Source organism: Aquarana catesbeiana, linkage group LG01, assembly GCF_042186555.1.
Source record: "Aquarana catesbeiana isolate 2022-GZ linkage group LG01, ASM4218655v1, whole genome shotgun sequence".
Lineage (NCBI taxonomy): Eukaryota > Metazoa > Chordata > Amphibia > Anura > Ranidae > Aquarana > Aquarana catesbeiana.
The window spans coordinates 972,420,010-972,447,945 of NC_133324.1; the positions used below are offsets into that span (position 1 = coordinate 972,420,010).

Below are 27,936 nucleotides of genomic sequence, written 5' to 3' on the forward strand. Positions count from 1 at the left end.
GTGCGGTCAAACAGGGTTCCTCAGATCAGTCGCTCTCACAGATATAGTTCAGTGCAGCATAACAGTTATCCAGTGTCAGAATAGATCCGAGCGTGGCACAGTTTCCTATCCCTTCAGTGAGAGTTCTAGACAGGAGACAAAGTCTGGTAAGATCATTTCAACAGTCATTGTAGATGAGCAGTAATGGGGAGAGGAGAGATAGAGGAGAACATTGGACATATTATGTACAGAGGCCTATACTTATTTAGTTGGGTTGGTGCACACACCGGCTGCCACACTAGAGGGTCTGGTGATGAAGAACTATAGAGGACATGGCACAGATATAACATGTCCAGTCCTATTACAGGTGAACGAGGTCACAGGAGTGTTTCTGGAGGGTGACCAGTGCCCATAACATCTCCATAGGAGAGCTGTTATAAAAGGACTGCTGTAGGGGATCTACTTTAAGAAAGTGACTATAAGTCTAGGCTCACATCTATGTGGTTGCAGTTGACGTGGTTTTCAGGTGCATTTTACATTTTCAAAACCACATTTTTTATGCATTTTTGCATGCAGTTTTAATGCATTTATTAACCACTTCCCACTCAGCCACTGCATATAAACGGCGGGTTGGGCCCTTTCTCCCGTGTAGACGTTCTTGAACGTCCTTCAGAAGGAGCAGGATCGCACAGCCGCGAGATTCTGATGCGCTCGTGTCCCCTGGACATGCCACATCTTGGATCGGCAGGAGGGCTCTGTGATTTGCCCTCCTGATCACATGATGGCTGTGTCCAATCACAGCCATCATGTGATGTTAACACAGCCTGGTGACATCACAAGGATCGAGATCCCACGGCAACGTGCCCACACATCGGCATGATTCAGATGTGCCTGTGTCCCCCAGAGACAGGGCAACATCACTCAGCAGGAGGGATCTGGGATTGGCCCTCCTGATCACATGATGGCTGTATCCAATCACAGCCTTCATGTAATGTAAACACAGCCGTTTCCAGGTGATCGACTCTGATTCTCCTTACACAGAGCCTATTAGTGAGGAGAAGGAGAGTGGAACTGAGCTAGGGATCAGTGTGTATGATCTGTTTTTTTACAGCTTTTTACACACAGATCACCCAGCTGGTTTCCCCAAAGAGTATACTGTCACAGTGTCCCCAACACAGTAAAAAACATTTGTCCCACTGAACATCTGACACATCTCTCTCACTGTCCATCTGCCTGTGATCATCTGCCACACCCCCTTTTCGTTTGAGGGCATACCAGTCATTGAAAGTTTTTTAAGTAAGATTTTTTAGAGGAAGATTTTTAAATAAAGATGTTTTAATGTTTTTTTTTTTTTTTTTTATTTAGGATTGATCTCAGATTGGATTTTAATTTTTTAAATACAGAATATGGTTATAAGATAGGGGAGTATTCAACATGCATCCTTATGTGGGCTGTTAGTTTATACTGATAGGGGAGGTTTATAGCTGAATGAAGAGGTGCACTTTTGTCTGTTATATGACTATAGTGTGGCAAATGTACTTACTATGTCTGCATTTAGAACAATTATCGTATTAGCCATTTTTAGATTGGTGTAGTTTAGGATCGCTACCACATTTGTTTTCATATTTATATATATATTGTTTTATATGCCCTATGGGAATGCTGAGCGGTGTGAGTTTTGATTCCCTTCCTAGCTCCATCCTGTGTATTTTGAGTATAGGATTGAGTTTCTTTCCCCTTAGATTAACATGATTATAGAGATCGTATGGGAATAATGTCTCTGTGCTGTGAATAAGAGGAGCGGAGCCCATTACATTAATGTCTGCGGTCTCACGCAAAATGGCCGCCGTCAATGTACTTAAAATGAATAAGAGGAGCGGAGCCCATTACATTAATGTCTGCGGTCTCACGCAAAATGGCCGCCATCAGTGTATTTAAACTGCAGAGCGCCCGTCCAATCATATCCCCCTGATGAAGACACGTGACTCCCTGTGTCGAAGACGCGTAGGGGAGGGGCCAGGACGGAGCGATCAGCACAGAGCTCGGTTGTGGATCTCTCACACCCCGCAGCACGCCGTACAGCGGTTTATTTCACTTGTTATGTTTGGTGCACATGAGCACCTTATAAATGTGAGTACCCCACTGTGGGGATTGGATGTCATTTTAATAAAATAATCTTGCGGTATTACACTATATTAGCCTTTCTCTTTTCTATGGTATGATGTGTGTGGAGCCATAACGAATCTGTTTGGGGAATCAGCTGTTACTAATCACTGAGCCCAGGGGTGGCTCCAAAGCGTGTATTGACACAACTGAACACTGTGTCACACGCTCTAAGGTGAGCGCAATCACATTGGGGGTCACCAAGGCACTTCACGGCATGATTTGGGCACCTTTGATTCAGTACTGGAACTTTTTCTTTGAAGCACCACTATTATATTGATTTCTGTTGGAACTTTGTCACTTCACATTGCTGGATTGGAAGAGTTTTCACGACTGTAATTTTCAATACCACAATAAGGACGATTACAGTCTATTTTACTACACGAGTGTTTTATTTACTTGTGCTTTTATTTATTTTTATTTTTTTCACCCTCACTTTTATAATCACAGTGGATTTTTTATGTGATATATGTATAGTACATTTTCAGTGTGTACACCTATTCAAGGATTTATATTTGGTTATTTTATACATTTATTCACATGTGCTTTTAATTATATCACATGATTTAGGTACGCAGTATATGCACATTGCACTTTGTGATTCAATGCACACGGCACCTTGTTGTACGTGGTTATAGAGTTTGTTTTATACAGAAAGTGATCTTAGATCCATATTTTCTGTAAATTGCACTTTACTTTATTATTATTTTTCACATGTTATCACTAAGGAGTATAGATATTTAGATATATCCCTAGGCGCAACGCATTCTTTGTTTACATTCTATCGCACGGTCATGAATACGTGATCTGCGTTTGCAGCCGGGTATTTATTCAGTTGGTTCTCTATTAAGGTACTGGATCATTGTGGCTCGCAAGATTTTTTCCTTATATTTATTCATGTAATGTAAACACAGCCGTTTCCAGGTAATCGACTCTGATTCTCATTACACAGAACCTATTAGTGAGGAGAAGGAGAGTGGAACTGAGCTAGGGATCAGTGTGTATGAGCTGTTTTTTTACAGCTTTTTACACACAGATCACCCAGCTGGTTTCCCCAAAGAGTATACTATCACAGTGTCCCCAACACAGTAAAAAACATCTATCCCAGTAAACATTTGTCCCACTGAACATCTGACACATCTCTCTCACTGTCCATCTGCCTGTGATCATCTGCCACATCTGTCTGTGATCATCTGTCACATCTGTCCATGATAATCTGGCACATCTGTCCGTGATTATCTGGGGCACATCTGGCGCACATCTATCCATGGCCATCTGCCACATCTGTTCATGATCATCTGCGCACATCTGTCCATGATCATCTGCCACAACTGTCCGTGATCATCTGCCACAACTGTCCATGATCATCTGCACACATCTGTCCGTGATCATTTGCCACATCTGTCTGTGATCATTTGCCACATCTGTCTGTGATCATCTGGCACAACTGTCCGTGATCATCTGCCACAATTGTCCGTGATCATCTGTGCACATCTGGCACACATCTGTCTGTGATCATCTGCCACATCTAATTCCATTGTCCTGGTACTAAGGGCCTTCAAAAAAGTGATATGCACTCAGGAAATGAAATGTGTAATTTATGCCTTTAGAACGCCTGATGTTGGGCCTCTGTATGTGGCCAGGCTGTGGAAAAATCTCACACACGTGGTATTACAATACTCAGGAGGAGCAGTAGGATGTATTTTGGGGTGTCATTTTTGCTATGTACATCCTATGTGTTAGAAACATCTTATAAATTGACAACTTTGTGTAAAAAAAAAAAATACGTTTTCATTTTCTTTTCACATTTTCCAAAAACTTTGACATGTTCAAAAGACACATTATGCCTCGTAGAATATACATTGGGATGTTTTCATTTTGTGGGTGTTTCCATTGTCCTGGTGCTCCAGTGTGATAGGTAGTCAGGAAATTATATATGTAATTTATGTAATTTATGCTCCTAGAACACCTGATGGTTCATCCTGCATGTTGGGCTTCTGTATGTGGCCAGGCTGTGTAAAAGTCTCACACATGTGGTATCGCCGTACTCAGGAGGAGCAGCAGAATGTATTTTGGGGTGTAAAAGTTTATCTATGCCATGTGTGAGAAATAACTTTATATGACAATTTTGTGGAAAACAAATTCTTCATTTTCCAAACTATTGTGGGCAAAAAATTGTAACTTCAAAAAAACTCACTATGCCTCTTACTAAATACTTTGGACAGTCCTCTTTACAAAGGGTCATTTGGGGGGTATTTGTACTGTCCAGACATTTTAGGGCCTCAAGAAATGAGATAGGCCGTCAGTACATCAGGATTGATCATTTTCAAAGATACGTAGCATAGCTTGTAGACTCTATAACTTTCACACAAACCTATTATCATACACTTATCGGGATTTTTTTTTTTACCAAAGACATGTAGCAGAATATATTCTGGCCTAAATTTATGATGAAATTAGATTTTATTGGATTTCTTTTAAAACAGAAAGTAGAAAATATATTTTTTTTCAAAATGTTTGCTCTTTTTTCGCTTATATTGCAAAAAATAGAAAACTTTATTTTGTGTCAACAAAGTTATAAAAATGTCATATGGGTACAATGTAGCATGATTGAGTAATTGTTATTGAAAACGCGAGAGCACAAAAAGCTGAAAATTGGTCTGGGAATGAAAGGGGTGAAAGTACCCGGTATTGAAGTAGTTAAACAAACTGTATATAGCTGGCTGCTAAGGAGCGGGCTGGGAAGCCAACTGCCGCGTCACAACCTACGAGTCAACAGCTGTCAGTGGGGTTCCCCTAATTAAATTAGGGGAAAAGCATGAGGTCCCCTCCAAATCCATACTAGACCTGAAGGGGAACCCGAGGGGAACCACACACTAAAATAAAAAAAATGGCATGGGGTCTTCCCAAATCCATACCAGACCCTTATCTGAGCATGCAGGTCAGGAAAGGGAGGGGACGAGCAAGAACCCCCCTTCCTGAACCATACTGGGCCGCATGCCCTCAACATGCTGTGGTTGAGAGGGTCTGTGGGTGGGGGACTTATCAGAATCTGGAAGCCTCCTTTAGCAAGGGTGTCCCCAGATCCCACCCCCCATGTGAATGAGTATGGGGTACATTATACCCATGCTCATTCGCAAAAAAAGTGTCAATACAAAAAAACCACAAACACGGTTTTTGACGGGTGTCATGATTGATGATGGATCTACATCGGGAGACATTGTTTTTTATTTTTAATAAAAGAATTGTCAAAAACTGTGCTTGTGAGGTTTTTTTTGTTGACACTTTTTTGGTGAATGAGTAAGGGTATAATGTACCATCCTATACTCATTCACATGGGGTGTGGGAATTGGGGACTCCCTTGTTAAAGGGGGCTTCCAGATTCTGATAAACCCTCCACCCGCAGACCCCACAACCACAGCCCAGGAGGGGGAAGCCCACGCCATTTTTCTTATTTTGATATGGAGTTCCCCTCTAAATCCATACCAGACCCAAAGGTATAGATTTAAGGGGGGGGCCACGCTTTTTTTCCCCAAATGTTTTTGCCAGCAACTTTTTTTTTCATTCAGCTGTAAACCCTGGTGACTGCTGATGACTCATTGGTTGTTAAGGACACGGCAGCGGGTTTCCCAGTCTGCTCCTTAGCAACCAGCTATATACAGTGTTTTTTTTTTTTTTCAAACAATGGTATTTATTCAATTTTTAAGTTTACAGAAAGTAGAATAAACATTCTGGTAAATTATGTAACATACTGTGATAGTCTTCATCGACTATAATTTAAAAGATGAGAATCGTAAAGAAAATGGGGAGAGAGAGAAAAGAAGCAGAAGGGTAAAGAGCAGGTATGAGAGGAATTAGGAGGGGGGAGGGAGGAGGGGGTGGTAGGGGTGCGCTCCTGCCACACCGTAGGTGCCTCAATCGTTGGGCCACCTACGTATTGGTGAGGTTATATACAGTGTTTTTAAAGCAAAAAACCCTACAAAACACATAAAAAAAAACACATCAAAATCGCAACACTTGAGTTTTTGGTACAAATCCATTGAAATCAATTACACGAAAAAAACACAATCTGCTGCAGGGAAAAAACCATGACCCTTTTTAAAAATGTATTGCTGCAAAACGCATAGATGCAAACTACATCCATAGGAAACCATAGCTGTGAACATAGGGTAAGAGTGCAGCCATAAGAGATCTATCATACCCCAACTTATTAATACTTATTAATGTTCAATAAAAAGAAAAAACTGTTCTGTCACACAATCAGAGTGTCTGCAAATCTTTGTGGAGGAAGAGGAAGGAGGAGGAAGCCTGACATACAGAGATACTTCTCCTGAAGGTTTGGGGGTTTTCTGTTTAAGAGAAAAAAAAGTCCTGTGATACTTACTCCATGCTGCCATCTGGCCATTTTCCTCTCCATATACCACCATCAGAGTTATATTTGGTTAATCCGATCCAGAATTCCTTTCCTGTGATGGTCACCAGTCTCTGGATAAGTCTCTGGATAAAACAATACACAACACATTATTCAATTTATTCCTATCACCTTTCTGGAAGTCTTTTGAGAACCACCAAATACTATTCACCCCACACCCACCTAGTGACACCGGCACTGACCCGTATGGTCTCCTCCTTCACAGTGGCCAGTCTGGAGCCACGTTCTGTACAGTCTCTATAACTGTCTACATGGGATTTTTTGTTCTCAGAGATGAAATAACATTTATCATTGATGGATATCCAAAGATCCGGACATCTAGGAGACCGTCCTGTAATATGGAATAATAGAGACAGTCAGTAATGATGAAGAGTCAGCCGGACGAAGGAGAGACCGTCCTGTAATATGGAATAATAGAGACAGTCAGTAATGATAGAGAGACAGCCGGACACAGGAGAGACCGTCCTGTAATATGGAATAATAGAGACAGTCAGTAATGATGGAGAGACAGCCGGACAGAGGAGAGACTGTCCTGTAATATGGAATAATAGAGACAGTCAGTAATGATGGAGAGACAGCCAGACACAGGAGAGACCGTCCTGTAATATGGAATAATAGAGACAGTCAGTAATGATGGAGAGACAGCCGGACAATGGAGAGACCATCCTGAAATATGAAATATTAGAGACAGTCAGTAATGATGAAGAGACAGCCAGACACAGGAGAGACCGTCCTGTAATATGGAATAAAAGAGACAGTCAGTAATGATGAAGAGACAGCCGGACACAGGAGAGACTGTCCTGTAATATGAAATAATAGAGACAGTCAGTAATGATGAAGAGATAGCCGGACACAGGAGAGACCGTCCTGTAAAATGGAATAATAGAGACAGTCAGTAATGATAGAGAGACAGCCAGACACAGGAGAGACCGTCCTGTAATATGGAACAATAGAGACAGTCAGTAATGATAGAGAGACAGCCGGACACAGGAGAGACCGTCCTGTAATATGGAATAACAGAGACAGTCAGTAATGATAGAGAGACAGCCGGACACAGGAGAGACCGTCCTGTAATATGGAATAATAGAGACAGTCAGTAATGATGAAGAGACAGCTGGACACAGGAAAGACTGTCCTGTAATATGGAATAATAGTGACAGTCAGTAATGATGGAGAGACAGCCGGACAATGGAGAGACCGTCCTGTAATATGAAATAATAGAGACGGTCAGTAATGATGAAGAGACAGCCAGACACAGGAGAGACCATCCTTTAATATGGAATAATAGAGACAGTCAGTAATGATGAAGAGACAGCCGGACACAGGAGAGACCATCCTGTAATATGGAATAATAGAGACAGTCAGTAATGATGGAGAGACAGCCGGACACAGGAGAGACCGTCCTGTAATATGGAATAATAGAGACAGTCAGTAATGATGGAGAGACAGCCGGACACAGGAGAGACTGTCCTGTAATATGAAATAATAGAGACGGTCAGTAATAATGAAGAGACAGCCGGACACAGGAGAGACCGTCCTGTAATATGGAATAATAGAGACAGTCAGTAATGATGAAGAGACAGCCGGACACAGGAGAGACCATCCTGTAATATGGAATAATAGAGACAGTCAGTAATGATGGAGAGACAGCCGGACACAGGAGAGACCGTCCTGTAATATGGAATAATAGAGACAGTCAGTAATGATGGAGAGACAGCCGGACACAGGAGAGACTGTCCTGTAATATGGAATAATAGAGACAGTCAGTAATGATAGAGAGACAGCCGGACACAGGAGAGACCGTCCTGTAATATGGAATAATAGAGACAGTCAGTAATGATGGAGAGACAGCCGGACACAGGAGAGACCGTCCTGTAATATGGAATAGTAGAGACGGTCAGTAATGATGGAGAGACAGCCGGACAGAGGAGAGACTGTCCTGTAATATGGAATAATAGAGACAGTCAGTAATGATGGAGAGACAGCCAGACACAGGAGAGACCGTCCTGTAATATGGAATAATAGAGACAGTCAGTAATGATGGAGAGACAGCCGGACAATGGAGAGACCGTCCTGTAATATGAAATATTAGAGAAAGTCAGTAATGATGAAGAGACAGCCGGACACAGGAGAGACCGTCCTGTAATATGGAATAAAAGAGACAGTCAGTAATGATGAAGAGACAGCCGGACACAGGAGAGACCATCCTGTAATATGGAATAATAGAGACAGTCAGTAATGATGAAGAGACAGCCAGACACAGGAGAGACCGTCCTGTAATATGGAATAATAGAGACAGTCAGTAATGATGAAGATATGGTTATAGTACCTCGTGTTGTCTGATCTGATACAGGTGAATAGGAACTGTTCCCAGTGGCACAGTCTTCTCTTGGTTTTCCTGTGATAAACATTCATCTTTAGTAATAACTTCTATCAAGCTGTAGAAATATTCAGTAACAGACGGGACTGCAGCCTCTTGTTGGTCTCCCATGTAAAATCATTCTGTGTAGTACAATATATTGATCTATTTTTTTAGAGAACACTTACACTTCTGATGGTATAAAATGGTGGGGTTTGGTCGCACTGGTTATTAGTGATGATCTGAAGTAATAGAACCCCAATAGAAAAAACTGCCAGCAGACTCGGATTATTTGACCGCAGTCCATTCAGATAAGAAACTTTTCCATTAAGGGAAAATGTCATCTCCAAAGAAGGGACTACTGGAAGTCTGTAGACTTCAAACCAGTGGAAGTCAACTGTCTTCCTGGTCAGACTTCTCTAATACCAATCAGAATCTCTCTATCAATTTTACCTCTCAATATACAGTATTTAGTGTGTACAATCGGCCCCACCACTGAGGAGTCTTTTACCTGATACACGGAGAAATATCAGCACTGACTGTAGAGTGACACATGTCAACAGCAACACCATGAGCAGTGCAGGGACCAGACAACCATAGCGGGATGTTCCATGGGCCACATGATTTCTTCTGGATGATGTGACTGCCACATGCTGAGAGATAAATGTTGTAGGAATATTGCTAGAAGATTCTGGGGCTACATTGTCATACACAGAAGATTTCTGGTCCATATGCTCATACATTGGTGATGTAGGGATCACATTCAGAAAGCTGGATCTGGGGACCACATCCTCACTGTCAGATTCTGGAAATACACAGAATACATAAATATGAAGGATGGTTGGAGGAAGAAGAGTGCTTCTGAGCAGAACACCAAGAGGTCAGAGTCCAAAATTGTTCATTCCACTAAAATTGTTTCCTCAAGATCAGTAGGTGCAGCCAAAGTGTTTGTGGGGCCCAAAACTGTCTGTTCTTCAGGGATGTGTAGATGTGGTCATGGACTTTGGTTTGAATGAGGGTATTTGGATTGAGTAAGGACCAGAGGCATAACTAGAACCTTCTGTGCCCCGGTGCAAGAAACAATGAAGCCCCCCATGTATCAGTGGCAGCGGTTCTGGTGTTGGTGGGGGGGTAAGTTTGCCACCTCATCCTTTTAAAACCGAACACATATTATATACCAAGGGTACTGTGGCTGAAAGAGGTGGTAATTAATTTCACTTAGTGCCTTATTTGCATTAAATTATCCCCAGAACCTGTGTAACTAATAAAAGGAATGGGATGGGAACAGTCCACTGATGGCGGTGGAGGGATTAGATCAGCGGCAGTGGTGGTGGAGGAAGGATGGGATCAGTGGCAGTGGTGGTCAAATGGGATCAGTGGCAGCAGTGGTGGTCGGATGGGATCAGTGGCAGCAGTGGTGGTGGAGGGATGGAATCAATTGCAGCAGTGGTGATGGGGAAGGCATCAGTCCACTGAGGGTGGTGGGGGGATGGAATCAGTGGCAGTGGTGGTGGTGGAGGGATGGGATCAGTGGCAGTGATTGGGACAGGATCAGTCCACTGAGGGTGGTGAGGGGATGGGATCAATGGCAGCGGTGGTGGTGGGGGGATGGGATCAGTTGCAGCAGTGGTGGTGGAGGGATGGGATCAGTCCACTGAGGGTGGTGAGGAGATGGAATCTTTGGTGGTAGTGAGGAGAGTGGGATCAGTCCACTGATGGTGGTGGAGGGATGGGATCAGCTGCAGCGCTGGTGGTGGAGGGATGGGATCAGTCCACTGAGGTGGTGAGGACATGGAATCTGTTGGTGGTGGTGAGGAGAGTGGGATCAGTCCACTGATGGTGGTGGTGGGATGGGATCAGCGGCAGTGGTGATGATGAGGGGGGTGATGGGATCAGTCCACTGAGGGTGTTGGGGAAAGGGGGGACAGCAGTGGTGGTGAGGATGGGATTAGATCAGTGGCGGTGGTGGGATAGGGATGACATCAGTGATGGTGGTGGTGAGTAGGGATGAGCTGCGTGTTCGAGTCGAACCCATGTTCGACTCGAACATCGTCTGTTCGCCCGTTTGCTGAATTGCGAACGATATGGGCTGTTCGCACCAAATTAGTGTGGCGCGTCACGGCCCATAATTCACTGCAGCATCGCAGTGCATTGCTGGCTGATGATTGGCCAAGCATGCACTATGACCCGCATGCTTGGCCAATCACAGCGCCGTCTGAACAGAGAGCCGTAATTGGCCAAAGCCAAGGAGACTTTGGCCAATTATGGCTCAGGGGATTTAGTACACGCCCCACACAGGGTGCGTCCTGCTCACAGTGTTCAGCTAAACCTTCAAGTTAGTGCGGTGCATCCTGCTCACAGTGTTCAGCTAAAACTACAAGTTAGTGCTGTGCGTCCTGCTCACAGTGTTCAGCTAAAACTACAAGTTAGTGTGGTGCGTCCACCTCACAGTGTTCAGCTAAACCTACAAGTTAGTGGGGTGCGTCCTGCTCACAGTGTTCAGCTAAACCTACAAGTTAGTGCGGTGCGTCCTGCTCACAGTGTTCAGCTAAACCTACAAGTTAGTGTGGTGCGTCCACCTCACAGTATTCAGCTAAACCTAGAAGTTAGTGCGGTGCGTCCTGCTCACAGTGTTCAGCTAAACCTACAAGTTAGTGGGGTGCGTCCTGCTCACAGTGTTCAGCTAGATCCGTTCCTGTTATCTTCTTACTGACAGGCAGGCTTGTCTTGTTACAGTATTTACAGCTACCTGAAGAAAATTGCTGGTGTTCTTTTGATCCTATTAGTACCACAGTCAGGTAGCTAGACTATTTACAGTTAGTGCAGTGCGTTCTGCTCACAGTATTCAGCTAAAACTACAAGTTAGTGGGGTGCGTCCTGCTCACAGTGTTCAGCTAAACCTACAAGTTAGTGGGGTGCGTCCTGCTCACAGTGTTCAGCTAAACCTACAAGTTAGTGTGGTGCGTCCACCTCACAGTGTTCTGCTAAAACTACAAGTTATAGGGTGTACACATGGTCAGACTTTGTTCAGACATTCCGACAACAAAATCCATGGATTTTTTCCGACGGATGTTGGCTCAAACTTGTCTTGCATACACACGGTCACACAAAGTTGTCGGAAAATCCGATCGTTCTGAACGCGGTGACGTAAAACACGTACGTCGGGACTATAAACGGGGCAGTGGCCAATAGCTTTCATCTCTTTATTTATTCTGAGCATGCGTGGCACTTTGTCCGTCGGATTTGTGTACACACAATCGGAATTTCCAACAATGGATTTTGTTGTCGGAAAATTTTATCTCCTGCTCTCCAACTTTGTGTGTCGGAAAATCCGATGGAAAATGTCCGATGGAGCCCACACACGGTCGGAATTTCCGACAACACGCTCCGATTGGACATTTTCCATCGGAAAATCCGACCGTGTGTACGGGGCATTAGTGCGGTGCGTCCACCTCACAGTGTTCAGCTAAACCTACAAGTTAGTGCGGTGCGTCCTGCTCACAGTGTTCAGCTAAAACTACAAGTTAGTGTGGTGCGTCCTCCTCACAGTGTCCAGCTAAACCTACAAGTTATTTTTTTGCGAGCTCTGCACAGTGTTCACCTAAAGCTACCTGTAGAAGGTTGGTGGTGTTTTCCTGATCCTATCACTACCGCAGGCAGCTAGAAAAGCTACAAGTTAGTTTTTTGCGAGCTCTGCACAGTGTTCAGCTAAAGCTACCTGTAGAAGGTTGGTGGTGTTCTCATACTACAGGCAGGCAGTTGATTTTGCTAGCTGCAGTATATATATATCCCAGCTTAGTGCAGCTACAGGCCATTAGTATGTCTGGAGGGCCAAGAAGGAGAGGCAGACAGTCACAAGCCAATAAGAGAGGGCAAGCAGGCTCTGTGTCTAGTGCTGGTCGTGGAGACGGTGCATCCTCATCAGCACGTGGCCGTGGGACACGCTTGGCCTTTTTTTCAGCAGCTGGCCGCGTTGAGCCGCAACATGCGGAAGACTTGGTCGAGTGGATGACCAAGCCGTCCTCATCCTCCTCATCCTCTCTCACCCATGCCCAGGGTACTTTGTCTGGCAAAGCAGCGGCCTCTTCCCTTGGCTCAATGTCATCAGTGACTCCTTCCCTAGCCCCACCATGTCCTCCTGAGGAGTCCCTCAAACTGTTTGACCACAGTGTTGGGTACATGCTCCAGGAGGATGCCCAGCGTTTGGACGGCTCTGATGATGATACTGAGCTCGATGAAGGCAGTAACATGAGCACGGACAGAGGGGGTGCCCAAGAAAGACTGCAATCTGGCAGTCATGCTCCCCCTGCTGCAGCATACTGCCAGGTTTGCTCCAGTGATCAGGAGGGATGGGATGATGAGGTCACTGACTCAACGTGGGTGCCTGATAGGAGAGGGGAGGAGGAGAAGGAGGAGACGGCACATCACCAACGAGGCAGGATGCCCTCCAGGGGCCAGCCTAAGGGCAGCACCTTGACTGCATCACACCCCAAAGCTCCACATGTGCAGGGCGCTGCAGTCTCTGCGCATTATTCAAAAAGTTCTTTGGTGTGGGCATTTTTTGAGACGAGTGCATCAGATTGCACCGCTGCTATTTGCAACATATGTCTCAAGCGTATCTCGCGTGGCCAAAACATCTCCCGCTTGGGTACCACATGCTTGACCAGACATATGTTGACCTGCCATGCAGTTCGTTGGCAAGCGTATCTAAAAGACCCACGCCAAAGAACAAAGAGGACCTCTCCTTGCTCCTCATCAGCTGAGATCTCCAACCCCACTATACCTTCAGTCCTCTCTGAGACCTGCACTGAGAGGAATGAAGGTGTAGAATTAGGTGTGTCACAACCAAGTACTTGTGGGCAATCTGCTTTTGGTACACCGACGTCAGATTGTACAGGCAAATTTCCCTGCCCCAGCTGCTGCACCGCCAAAAGAAGTTTGCTCCCAGCCATCCACATGCCCAGCGGTTGAATGCTAGCTTGGCAAAATTGCTAGCACTTCAACTGCTGCCTTTTCAGTTGGTAGACTCTGCCCCCTTCCGTGAGTTTGTGGAATGTGCGGTTCCTCAGTGGCAGGTACCCAAACACCACTTTTTCTCACGGAAGGCGATTCCGGCTCTCTACCGGCATGTGGAATGCAATGTCCATGCCTCGCTGGACAGGGCGGTCAGCGGTAAGGTGCATATTACCGCTGACTCATGGTCCAGCAGGCATGGACAGGGACGTTACCTAAGTTTCACAGCGCATTGGGTGACTCTGCTGGCAGCTGGGAAGGATGCAGGACAAGGTGCAGTAGTGTTGGAGGTTGTTCCGCCACCACGCCTCCAAAATGCTAATGATTGTGACACACCTCTCTCCTCCACCCCCTCCTCTTCTTCTTCCTCCATGGCCTCTTCCTGTGCTTTGTCCTCGGAACCAGCGGTGCTCCGTAGCCGTTCAAGGGGCTACGCAAGTACGCAGGCCAAAAGATGCCATGCGGTGCTTGAGCTGGTGTGCTTGGGGGACAGGAGCCACACTGGGGCAGAGGTTCTGTCAGCTCTGCAGGGGCAGGTTCAGAGGTGGTTGACGCCACGCCAACTTAAGGCAGGAATGGTGGTTTGCGACAATGGCACCAACCTCCTCTCTGCCCTCCGACAGGGACAAATGACCCATGTGCCCTGTTTGGCTCACGTCCTTAACTTGGTGGTGTAGCGGTTCTTGGGCAGGTACCCGGGCTTACAGGATGTCCTGAGGCAGGCCAGGAAAGTCTGTGTGCATTTCCGCCGGTCATATAATGCTAGTGCTCGGCTGACGGACCTCCAAAAGGAGTTTAACCTGCCCAAGAACCGCCTAATCTGTGACATGCCCACCAGGTGGAACTCAACGTTGGCCATGCTGCAGCGGCTGCACACGCAGCAGAGGGCCATCAATGAGTACCTGTGCGACTATGGCACCAGGACAGGGTCAGGGGAGCTTGTTTTTTTTTCCCCACACCAGTGGGCCATGATCAGGGATTCATGCACTGTCCTGTCACCATTTGAGGAGGCCACGAGGATGGTGAGCAGTGACAGTGCATGCATCAGTGACACTGTCCCCCTTGTCCACCTGTTGGAGCACACGCTGCATGGAATAATGGACAGGGCACTTGAGGCAGAATAGAGGCAGGAGGAGGAGGACTTCCCTAGCTCTCAAGGCCCCCTTTATCCAGACAGTGTTCCTGCGTGCCCACCGATCACACAGGAAGAGGACGGGGAGGAGGAGGAGGAGGAGGAAGATTGTGTCAGTATGGAGGTGGAGCCTGGCACTCAGCATCAGCAGCACTCTTTAAGGGATCAGTCCCAAGAAACACATGGACTTGTACTGGCTGGGAGGAGGTGGCTGCGGACCATGTCGTCCTTAGTGACCCAGAGGACTCCGGACCGAATGCCTCAACAAACCTACGCTGCATGGCCTCCCTGATCCTCCAAAGCCTGTGTAAGGATCCTCGTATCCGTGGTATCAAGGAGAAGGACCAATACTGGCTGGCAACCCTCCTTGATCCACGTTACAAGGGTAAGGTTGTGGACCTTATCTTGCCATCGCAGAGGGAGCAGAGGATGAAACATCTTCGGGAGGCCTTGCAGAAAGGTCTGTGCAACGCGTTCCCAGAGACTGAGAGGTTACAAACTCCTGTTTCTGGACAACGTGTTGCTGAGGCTTCAGTCAGTCAAAGAAGGAGCGGTGGAGAAGGTGGCCGTCTGACCGATGCGTTCAGACAATTTTTTGGTCCGCAGCCCCAAGGTATGATCGGTTCCAGCAACCATCGCCAGCGTCTGTTTTACATGGTGCAGGAATACCTAGGGGCAAGATCTGACTTGGACACCTTTCCCACCGAAAATCCTCTGGGTTACTGGGTCTTGAGGATGGATCAATGGCCAGAGCTTGCACAGTATGCAATTGAGCTACTGGCTTGTCCTGCATCCAGCGTTCTTTCGGAAAGCACATTCAGTGCTGCTGGAGGCTTTGTAACCGATCACAGGGTGCGTCTGTCCACCGACTCGGTCGATCGACTGACCTTCATAAAAATGAATCAGTCTTGGATCACCACCAGCTACCAAGCACCTGATGCTGATGTAACCGAATAATTTTTTTTAAAATCTCAGATCTCTTCAAAGACTGCCTATGCTGATGCTGAGTGACTATCCCTGAGTAATTATCCTCTTCCTCCTCAATGATCATGCTGATAGCTTGTAAGAACATTTTTGGTTCTGGGCGCCACCACCAGTGCCTAAGGCCCAATTTTTCAGCCCCTGTTTAACAGGGGCGTGTAATTACAATTTTTGATGCAATACTTTGCAGCAGGAGTCGTTTCTGCGTTACAACTAGAGTATCTGTGAGGGGTTGCAGTGTTGTGGCACCAGTACCAGTGCCTAAGGCCCAATTTTTCAGCCCCTGTTCAACAGGGGCATGTAATTACAATTCTTGATCTAATATTTCACAGCAGGGCCCATTTCTGCACCCATCAAGAGCGAGTGAGGACTTACAGTGTTGTGGCACCAGCACCACCACCACCAAAGGCCCAATTTTTCTGCCCTTGTTCAACAGGGGCATGTAATTACAATTCTTGATCTAATATTTCACAGCAGGGCCCATTTCTGCACCCACCAAGAGCGAGTGAGGACTTACAGTGTTGTGGCACCAGCACCACCACCACCAAAGGCCCAATTTTTCTGCCCTTGTTCAACAGGGGCATGTAATTACAATTCTTGATCTAATATTTCACAGCAGGGCCCTGTGAGGGCTTACAGTGTTGTGGCCACAACAACACCTAAGGCCCAAATTTCTGCTGAGTATATAGGGCAGGCCCCTACTTTCAAACATCTAACTTACAAACGACTCCTACTTGCAAACGGCGGGAGACAACAGGAATTGAGATGAAATCTACCCCTAGGAAGGGAAATTCTCTCCTGTAAGAGTTAATATGGGAAAAACATTTCTCCTTTCCACTGATGCTTTCCAATCCTTGTTCCACAAAAAACCCCAAATTTTCAAAAAACATTTGTCATTGGGACAAAAAGTGAGGTGAAATCTTCTGAAGAGGAGGAAAGACAGCAAAACAAATGTCACAGGGGTGATAACCCTTCCCTATGTTTTCCAAAAAGCTTAAAAAAGATTTTTTGGCTGGAGCTAAACACGTTAAAAATGTACCCGTTCAAAATTACAAACAGATTCTACTTAACAACAAACCTACAGTCCCTGTCTTGTTTGCACCGCCTGTATACTGCTGTTCAGAGTATATAGGGCCTGGTGGCCCCACACCTTTCCTTATTTTAATTTGGGTGCGGGGTTCCCCTTAATATCCATACAAGACCCAAAGTGCCTGGTAATGGACTGGGGGGTACCCATGCCGTTTGTCTCACTGATTTTCATCCATATTGCCAGGACCCGACATTACATTAAACCCGCAAGCAGTTTTAAATGAGATTTTTTCCTTTAAAAATGACATTTTGTGCAGGGACTGTTCTAAACATGGAAAACACACGCCACTTTACAGGCATACTATAGACACACTCCAGGTACGATATTTAAAGGAATATTTCAATTTTTTTTTTTTTTACTTTAAGCATCATTAAAATCACTGCTCCCGAAAAAATGGACGTTTTTAAAAGTTTTTTTTGCATTGATACATGTCCCCTGGGGTAGAACCCGGGTCCCCAAACCCTTTTTAGGACAATACCATGCAAATTAGCCTTTAAAATGAGCACTTTTGATTTCGAATGTTCGAGTCCCATAGACGTCAATGAGGTTCTAACGTTCGTGCAAATTTTCGGTCCGTTCGCAGGTTCTGGTGCAAACCGAACCGGGGGGTGTTCGGCTCATCCCTAGTGGTGAGGATAGGGATGACATTAGTGGCAGTGGGTATAGGGCTGACATCAGTGGCGGTGGCAGGATAGGGATGACATCAGTAGCCTTGGTGGGGATAGGGGTGACATCAGTGGTGGTGATGGGGATAGGGTTGACATCAGTGGTGGTGGTGGGGATAGGAAGACATTCGTGGTGATGGTGGGGATAGGGATGACATCAGTGGGGGTGGTGAAGGAGGGATAGGGATGACATAAGTGGTGGTGGTGGGTATAAGGATGACATCAGTGGTGGGGATATGTATGGCATCAGTGACAGTGGTGAGGATAAGGATGGCATCAGTGGCAATGGTGGGGATAGGGATAGCCTCAGTGGCAGTGGTGATGGATGGATAATGATGACATCAGTGGTGGTGGTGGTGGAGATAGGGATGACATTGGTGGTGGGGATAGGGATGATATCAGTGGTGGTGGTGGGTATAGAGATGACATCTGTAGCAGTGGTGGGAATGGGGAGGATATTAGTGACGGGGATAAGGATGACATCAGTGTCAGTGGTGATGGAGGGATAGGGATGACATCAGTGGTGGTGGTGATGGGAGGGTTAGGATGACATCAGTCCACTGCCACTGATGTCCTCCCTATCCCCCAATCACCGCTGCCTGATGGGAGGGGGGGTGGGATAAGTCAGAGGCAGCTGTGGTGATGGGGGATGGGATCAGTGGCACTGGCACTCACCTGCTCTCAGTGTCAGTCGATTCCCCCTTCTCCTTGCTCAGTGTGTCTCTGCCTCTCTGCTTCATTCACGTGCCTCCAGCGATGCCTCTCCTGACATAGGGGCTCCTCACAGAATAGAGAGCTCCTCCTCCTTCACTCTACTGGCAATCAACTGGTAAGCTGACTTTCTACTCCAGTTTCCTCCTGACATCTGACTGGATTCTGGAACAATGGGCGGAGACTAGTGATTGGCGGTTGGGTACGTTGGCAGGCGACCCCCGACAGATGACCCTTCCCCACCAGCGCCTCCCCACAGTGGCAAAATGGATGGGCAGGGCCCCACCACAGTGGCGGAACTCCAGGGCCCAGTCGCAAGTGCAAATGCTGCGACCATAGTAGTTCTGCCACTGGTAAAGACATTTGGGTTAGGCAAGGATGTCTCAGTTAGGTAAAGAGATTTGTAGGCCTGGTGAAAATGTTTGGATTGGGTAAAGATATGTGGGTTCAGTTAGGGTGATTAAGTTGGCTGAAGATATATATTTTGGATGAGGGATTTTGATGAGGATTGTGTTTTGATTGAGTTAGGGGATTTTGGTTTGGGAGCGACTTTTAGTTGGGTGAGGACATTTGGTGTGATGGACTGCTTGACACACCACCTACATGCCTCCGACAAGATACAGCTTTCTCCTCTCTAGAAACAGGAACCAGGTTTAATAGCTGAAAACTGCTCCCAAGAACTGGACAACACTATAGCTTAGATGCAAACAGGAACAAACTGTATTGTAAATTTACACAGAATTTAAACCACACAAAATCAGATAAGAGCTTGATCACATTATCCTGAACAATGCAACTTTGAACAGTAAAATCATCAGTACATCTAACAGTACATCTAATGAACAGCTTGCAGCTAACTTTAATCCAATTAAACAGTGAACTAATATACCAGTAAGCTAATTAACAGCTAGGCCCCTAGACAAGCTTTGATTAGTCAGGGAGTGCCCATCCCATACAGTCCGGCAACAGATGTAATTAACCAGCTTTCTTTCCACATCCATGTTCTCAATTAGTTTCAAGTTGGCAGAGACCATCATGGCATCCTTGACTGTTAAATGTGGTAATAACATGTCATTTTGCATTATATAACAGGACATCTTCCTGAATGCTCGTAGCTCCCTGAAATGCCAGAGCCCATAGTCAGTAGGCAAGAGGCTACCCTGCAGTCCCCTCCAAAAGCCCCTGTCCCGATTGGTTCTGTCACATTTGGGTTTGGTAAGGATGTCTCAGTTAGGTAACGATATTTAGGTGGGGTAAGCTTTGGATTGGGTATATTTGATATTTGGGTTCAGTTGGGGTGTTGATGTATAACTTGGATGGGGGGTTTTGATGAGGATTGTGGGTTGTGTAAGGGTGCTTTGGTTTAGTGGGGGATTTGGGTTTTGAGCAGCTTTTATAGTAGATGGGTGGGGGGGGGGGGGTAATAGTTAGGTTGGGTGAGGATATTTGGGTTTGGTGAGAATGTTATGTAGGATGAAGGAATTTTGGGTTGAGGTGATGTGTTTGCAGTAGAGGAAGGTGTTTGGTGTAAGTAAAGGTTTTGGGTTTGACGATGAGTTAGGAATGAGTGAGGGGACTCAACTGGCTGAGAGATTTGGTTTGGTTTGGGGATTGTTATTAATTAATAGGTTAATGAAAGTGTTTGGGTTGGGGGAAAATATATATGGAATGGATAAGGGTCATTGGAAGGGGTGAAGATGTTAGGAGGGTTAAGTATACTTGGGTTGGAGAGGGAGTTTGGATTTGGTTAAGGGTTTAGAATGAGTGAGGGATCTTGGTTGGATAAGGCATTTGACTTAAGGTGATTTGTTGAGTGTGTTAGGGGGTACAAAAGGTATTTGTATTGAGTACAGTGAAATGGGCTGGATGGGGGTGTTTGGGTTTAGTAAGGGCATTTGGTATGGGAGAAGGTGTTTGGGTTGAGTGAAAGGTTTAGAATGAGTTAGGGGTGTTAGCTGGATGAGAGGATTGGATAAGAGGTTTGGCATGGGAGTGGGATTTTTGCTTTTTTTTTGGCTTTTGGTTATGAAATAATGAGGGTGTTTGAGTTTTAGGATAGTTGTTTGGATTACCTTACATAGGCACTAAGTCCACTTAATAAATAAGAGCTGTTAGCAATAAGATTTAATTTGTAAATGTATACAAAAGTATACAAAGTATGTATACAATGTATACAAAGTATACAAAATGCAGAAGTATGTAAACCAAATATCTCCTAATACATCGCTCAATAGAACATTCAAGTCATTATAGTGCAATACTCTATATAAAAACACAAATGTAACAAAACACCTCTCATACAATTTAATAAAAGATACAATGTAACACATAAGATAAACAATGTCTCAGCTGTGGGTTGCAAATAACAAGAATGGGTCCATTAAATCTTCCCAGACAGAAATGTATTCATGTCTCCAGTGTTCTTCTTTCTATAAATAACTCCACCCAAAATTTTCAAAGTTTAAAAGCGCTCTATAAAAAGTCACAGTTTAAAGCAGTATTAAACTAAAAACTAAAAATGTCATATATTGCAGCTTACCAATACGTAGTTGTGATGACTGCATTAGTTTCCTTTCTTAGGAACTGATAAGTTGCAATATAATAAATGTTTGCTTTTGGGTTTGATACAGCTTTAACCAAATTTCCTCCAATTTTCATTTAATAATTTTTACTGAAACATAATACAAAGAGAGTATGACTAGTAATACAAGATTTGGCATCATTACAGCTTAGACAAGTTTTGAGGGGAGCAGCTCGCTGCGCAGAAGGCAGCAATGATCAGTAGAAGTAGAGTAGGTATCATAAGTCAACTATGGTAGAAGTCTTCTGTCATAAAATGTGAGACCTGAAGGTCCCAAACCTGGTGTAATTTGGATAGCCATCAGTCTCGCTGTTAGTTTTTCATTGATAAAGGTTGTATGAAGCCAATTTTTATCTGCTGTCATTGAGAGGGGGTCAGCTATCCATGCTTGTGCTATGGATTGTTTAGTAGCTGTGAGGACAGGACATGGGTCATTAGTTTGAATAGTTTTTTTAGTAGGCCTCAGCTGAGAGCATTGGGATTGAAGGGGTCAACAGAAGGGCTAACATGTTGTATACCTTAGCCCATAGTCGTTGTACAACTGGACAGGTCCACCAGGTGTGGAGGTATATCCCCAAATCTGGACACCCTCGGAAGCAAGCTACTGCATATTCCAAGGAGAATTTTGCAATTTTAGTCGGGGTCAAATACCAATGGTGTAATAGCTTGTAGTTCATTTCCAGGGCAATAGCATTCTGAGATCAAAACTTGGTGGTATCTCAGATCAAGGACCATTGCTCTGGGTCCAGTTGGATGTCAAGGTCTGGCAGCCATTTGGACAAGGTTGATGTTTTCTGTCAGAAGCTGATTATACAGTAAGGAGCCCATACCCAGGGCATGGAGGTCATGTTTATATTTATGCAAGGGTAGTGCTACCTGACGTGCTAGGGACCGAATAAGTGACATAATGGTTTACCTGCAATAAATTAAATATCTCAGAATTAAGGGGGGTGTAAGTGTTATGAAGCGTGTGGAATAACTTAACACCACCTGGTGTTTAAAGTGTGTGTAAGCGAGTGATCTTTCATTGTAATCACTGTTAAAAAGGGAAGAATTCTCAAAACCCAGTAGAAAGGATTTTGAACAAAATTCTATGAAGGCAGATGAGCGGATTGGATCTGCCCAGAGTACCTAAGATTATCCCAAAGTTTCAGAGAATGTAATGTAGCAGGATTGTGTATACAAGTTCTGTCCTTCTGGAGAAAACAAAGTAAATGGTCTATGCAGAGAAGGGTGCAATCATCTGCCTCCAGTGAGACCCAAATAGAGATTTCTGTGGTCACATGGTATTTGGGGAGGGAGAACAACTGAACAGCTTGGAAATATATATGAACTCCTAGGCTGCCTTGGGGTCTACTGTAAAAAAGAGTATAGCTAACAAGTCCAGGATTGTGATGGCATCAAATTAATTATATGATCTGGTTTTGTTGTATAAGTGAAATGTGGGAGGGGAGTAGCAGAGGTAGGACCCAGAAGTGATATAGTGACTTCATCCTAATTGCTGCAATACAGCCTAACCCAGATAGAGGGTGGACCAGAAAACTAACAAGTGCTTATGTTTGTGAAAAAGTGGTGGGTGGTTAGCCTCGTAAAGAGTATCACATGAGGAGGTGAGATTAATTCCCAGGCAGGGGAGGCATTTCAGTTCCAACGAGTAGGGGAAAGAGACCACTAAAGGTGGTGAAAAGGAAACATTCAAAATCTTAGATTTGGTGTGGTTGATATGGAGACCAGAGAGTAGTGGCGGACAGTGGTAATTTTTTTTGGGGGGGGCGGAAAACAGTGCCGCCACCAACCTCCCGGTCGGTTGGGTCACTCAACCCATCTATGGTGGGCAGCGCTTCTCCCGGGCTTCACCAGCAGCTTCCCCCGCTCTCTGCGGTCATCACGGCGGTGGCGGCGGTGGCTTTCCTTTATGGTGGTGGCTTCCCCTTCCCCTGCTCTCCACAGGCATCCCAGTGGCGGCGGCTATGACTTCTGTTACCTCCCTCCTTTCCGGCAGCCAATTGGGACCCTTCTCCTTTTTCGTCTCAGACCCGCTTCCTGATTGGCTGGGAGGAGGATCAGTGTTTCAATAGAGAATATTAATTTGCTATTGTAACACACCTGTTTGGACCCATAGCGCGATTCTCTGCGCCCTGAGCCCACCCTATTTTGAAGCCTATTAGAGTCTCTGGCTCTAATCAGGTGCTTAAAAAAAAAAAACACAACCCTGTTGGAATTCATGCATCTGGCGTCCTGAAAGGGGCCGGATGCATGGATGGGGGGGGGGGGGGGGGGTGGCACACAGGCGCCTCTATTGGACAGACTGCCACTGCCAGAGAAACTACCAAAGTGGGACAAAAGGGTTCTAAGGTTAGGGAGAGTGACCATAGGGTTGGTGACAAACATATCATCGGCTATTTGGTGGCACTACCATAGAAAACTACACCTGTTGATTTGATTGCAAAAAAAGACCCAGTGATAACTGCTGACATGACATATTTGCACATGAAGATTGGTGATAGCCTCAATGGCTTTAATAAATGTCCTCACTTTGTTCTCCCCCATCCCTCCCCAGTTTACCTGCTTTCTGAGCGCTCCTCCGTGCAGACTCAGCGTCCTCCTCCATGGTGTCTCTGCTCTCATATGATGTTCTGTGGTCTCTCCAGCCAGATTGGAAGAGGTAATGAGACCTGAGAGCTCATCTGTGTCTGCAGACTGTGGTCAGCCTTGTACGGGAACAGGAGGAACAAGAGTGTGACATCTAATAGAGATGATGGGGCTGATTTAATAAAGGAAATGAAGAAGAGACAGGGATTCACACGGGAGTGCAAACATGATCCCTGAATCCATCTATCTGATCATACAGGATGTCCAATGTGTACAGAGAGGTTCTAGTTTACTGTTTGTGTAGAACATCCAAATAATGCTCCTTTGTGTCTTCTATCTCTATAAGGTCCTCCTACTCCTTATTCTACTAAGGAATGTGTCTACATTTTACATCAGGTCAGATGGGTCTTTTTATCCCAAGTTTGGTACCTCTGTCATTCCTCTCACATCTGTATTTCACCGATTTATAAAAGGGGTTTCCATAGTTGTGTTTGGCAACTGGAAGTACTATTCTTCACCTTTCCAGTTTTTAGCAGTGGAATGATCATTTTCTAATTTATAAATCTTGGTGACGTTTGCCTTCCTTTTACTCCAATCAGGGAGAAGAGAAGCTGGTAAGAAGAGTGTTACCATTCCCAAGGAAAGGGATGGGGGGTGATGGGGCACAATTGTACCATCCATTGGTATTATGTGAGAAGATGTCACTGCTGGTGAAGGAGCTCGTTGATGCCACATCATGGGATGGAGGTGAGTATAGGTCCACTTCCACAACCCATTGCTTCTTTTTGGTTCCCCCCGTGTGTTTATCAAAATATGCAAAAAGGTGAATTCTGTGTTGGCGGCATGAAGCCCTCTATTTATAAAGGGAAACTGATATTACATTTTTGTGGACAAATGCAGTTTTTTTTTCGTGGGTTCCCCCTTGACATCCAGACCAGACACCTTTTCGAGGATATGTGCGTAGTTTTTTGTTTGCTTTTTTTGGGTTCCCCTATTACAATCCATAGCAGACCCTCACCCAAGATGTCGGCCTGATATAGATGCTGAGGGTAATCCTGGTCTTTTTTTTACTAACAGAACAAAGTGACCGGGAAATATCATTTTTTTTTTACTTTGTGAATATCACTTTTGCTGTAGTACATCGTACAGATGAGACACCTCACAGGCAGGTTTAACACATCCCCCAGGCATGTTATTTAAACAAATTTCAGCATTTTTTTAAATTCTTCCCTTTAAAGTGGTTGTACACCCCTGAAAATAAAAATGAACAAAGCATATTCTTCTATATAAGGGGTGGACAAATTTGATGATCCTGTTGTCTGCTCATTAGATGGATCAGAGAGATAATGTGCACCTTAGCCCTTTTAATAAGCGAGTAAAAAATAGTAGCAGACCTGCTGCTTCTATATGCATCTTCCTCTATAAAATCCTTCGGATTCATCATACAAACAAAAAATTTAAATACATGTAAATATCAATAAAACAAAGCAAAAGAAACAAATTCACATAAAAAGCCACATGAAAAAGAACCATACAAATGAATACATAAAAAAAAAAGGGAGAGGGCAGGATCTTGGGGTCCCCTTGTTAAAGGGGACTTCCAGATTCTGATAAGCCATCACCCGCAGACCCCATAAACAAGAGGCCAACATTGGGGGGACTCCAAAGCACACTCCCCATGTTGAGGGTATGTGGCCTGGTATATAACACGTAAAGAAACTGCGCTTAGGATGGGCCTGTATGGTACAAGAACAGGTTGCTGCCTCCCCTATGCAGAGCACTCACAAGGGTACTCTGCTAACCATGTATGAACTAAAAGAAAAGGGTTAACTGGCGCTACCTGGAAACCTAAATGCTAATGCATATATAGGAAAAAAACATACAGGTGGTTTTATGTTAATACAGTGTTACACACCAATGTACATATCATCCCAGTCTGTAGGTTAAATAAAATGCCTCAGTGACTGGTAGGAGTAAGGGGTCCTCGGATCCCCAATCGGTAGAATATTTTGTTAATATATATAGGGGTAAAATTGTATAACAAGTAAGCTGAATGATATATAGGTAAATTGCCTAAGTTGGTGCAGTGTATTACCAGAGATAATCCGCTCTGTATATATTTAATATACACTGTGCCCACTGTATAGAGCAAGGACAAGCAATCACCCAATTTAGTACATTTTAACTTATACCAACCACACAGCTACAACTTGACTAGTATAATAGGGCTGGAACAAAACATATGCCACAATAAGTATATCAAAGTATTGTATATTAGTCCCATAAGTTTGTATCTACATCAGCCACATCCATATGTGTACATGGCTCAGGCATATACTGTGGGCCTTATGAATACCTTACAGTTCATATATTAAAGCCTGGACCCAGCATATGCTGCAATGATTCAATCAAAAATAGTATACAATAGTCCCATAAACTTGTATCTGCATCAAATCAGGATGCAGATACAAGTTTGCATTGGGAAGAGGAAGTGAGAGCAAAGAGCTCGTGGGGAGACCTGTATATGAGTTTTGACTCATCTGGGAGGGCATTGCAACATCTCCATCAGCCAGGATATACCCGAGGCACCCACCGCAACCAACAAGGAGCTGCGATTTCCATTTAAAGTACTACATGCCCATTACCCCTGCAGGGGCACCAGGAGTCGATGAGTAGGAAATCAGAAGGGGGAGCACAAAAGTTACCTGACAACATTCTAAGCACCAAAGTCACCCCTGGGAGTTCCTGATTTGATGCAGATACAAGTTTATGGGACTATTGTATATTATTTTTGATTGAATCATTCAACTTCTCTTGTCTTCTGCCAGGCTTTTGTAGAAAGCTTTATAATTATACATTGCACAGGATGGGAGTGATGAGTTATTACACCTTTCAGAATTTTGAAGATTGAAATACACACACTTGTCTCTGAGGTGAGGTGAGACTTCCCACCTTGTCTGTGCTACTCTGAGAAGCAGACCCATCATCGGGTGTCCAGAGGGGAACACACAGGATCTACTGTATATGACCCCCGACTTCTATTTCTGTAGCTTCATCTCCCTTCCTCTCTTGAACACCCCCCCTTTCCTCCTCTTCTTTTCACTCCTAAACCCTCCCCACTTCTCTCTTCCCCTTCTTTATTCTCCTCTTTCTTTCTCTCCTAAACCATCCCCTCCTCTCCATTCTTTTTCCCTTCTACCCCCCCCCATCCCCACTCCTGAACTCTCCCCATCTCTTCCTTCCACTTCTCAGTACTCCGCCTCACTCCTCTCTTGAACCCCCCCTTCACCTCCTCTAACCTTCTCTTTCTTCCTCTCATGAAACATCCCCTCCTCTCCCTTCCAGTCCCTGAACCCTCCCTTTCACTTCTCTGTCCTCCTCTACCTATCTCTCTTAAACTCCCTTCCCTTTCCCTTTTCTAAACTTCTATCCCTTTCTCAATCCTCTCCTTCTCTCCATTCCCCTTCTCAAACCCCCTTTTGCTTCCTCTCTTGAACCCTCCCCTCCCTTCTCTAATCTACACTCTCTTTCTCTCCTAAATCTCCCCTCTTCCGCCTTCCACTTCACTAACCTTCTTTTCCTTTCTCTTTGGAAACCTTCCCCCTCAGAAGCGTAGCTTGAAGCTTGTGGGCCCCAATGCAAAAGTTGACCTGGGCCCCCCCACTACTTCCATGTCCGTGCAGATACACCCCTGGCAGGTCACTTGGCAGAGCTCCTTTCCCATCCCAGCGCTGTATACAGCTCCCCCTCCCCACACACACACTACACAGGGCTGAAATCACATTTCTTTACACACAGTCTAATGGGAAAGGAGCTCAGCAGCCAGGCATAGCATGCAGGGTGGAAGGGGTGGTCAGGGGGCTTTGGGGGGGGCAACTTAGATCTGGGAGGGCAAAGCCATGTAACACAAAATCTGGAGCCTGCAGCCCTTCAAGGGCCCCCCGAGGAGGTGTTAAGTGATTTGTTTTAGCAATTTCTGAAGATTTCTCTGTCAGTGTTGGGGTACAGAGAATCCCAGCTGGTGACTAGGAGACACTGAGCAGTGTCATACCTCACCAGTGACATCGGTTGGACATCGTGGCTACAGGACGGCACTCTCCTCTTCTTGCCTCGCTGAGCTCGGTTACCATTCCATGTTGCCAGCACACAGAACAGACACTTCCCCATCATGGGCTGTTCTCACCTCGTGCTCCTCTCCATTCAGGAAATGGTGTACAGCTTCTCCCCAGCCAATGGGA

At 45.2% G+C, this 27,936-nt stretch overlaps 1 protein-coding gene across 3 annotated transcripts; it reads right to left on the minus strand.

The window, feature by feature from the left end:
* On the minus strand, window positions 1-27,920 carry LOC141123187 (killer cell lectin-like receptor subfamily B member 1B allele C). Of its 3 annotated transcripts, none has more exons than XM_073612037.1 (6): window positions 27,755-27,920; window positions 9,445-9,738; window positions 8,904-8,972; window positions 6,757-6,905; window positions 6,527-6,639; window positions 1-125 (listed from the first exon to the last, which is right to left on the minus strand). In XM_073612037.1, the coding sequence occupies exons 2-6, from the start codon at window positions 9,674-9,676 to the stop codon at window positions 26-28; spliced, it is 663 nt and encodes a 220-aa protein (XP_073468138.1). In that variant the 5' UTR covers window positions 9,677-9,738; window positions 27,755-27,920; the 3' UTR covers window positions 1-25. The 3 variants fall into 3 exon arrangements, with proteins under 3 accessions (XP_073468138.1, XP_073468137.1, XP_073468136.1); XM_073612036.1 differs by having other exon boundaries at window positions 27,750-27,920; XM_073612035.1 differs by lacking the exon at window positions 27,755-27,920 and adding an exon at window positions 23,672-23,798.
* Window positions 27,921-27,936: the final 16 nt, after the last annotated feature.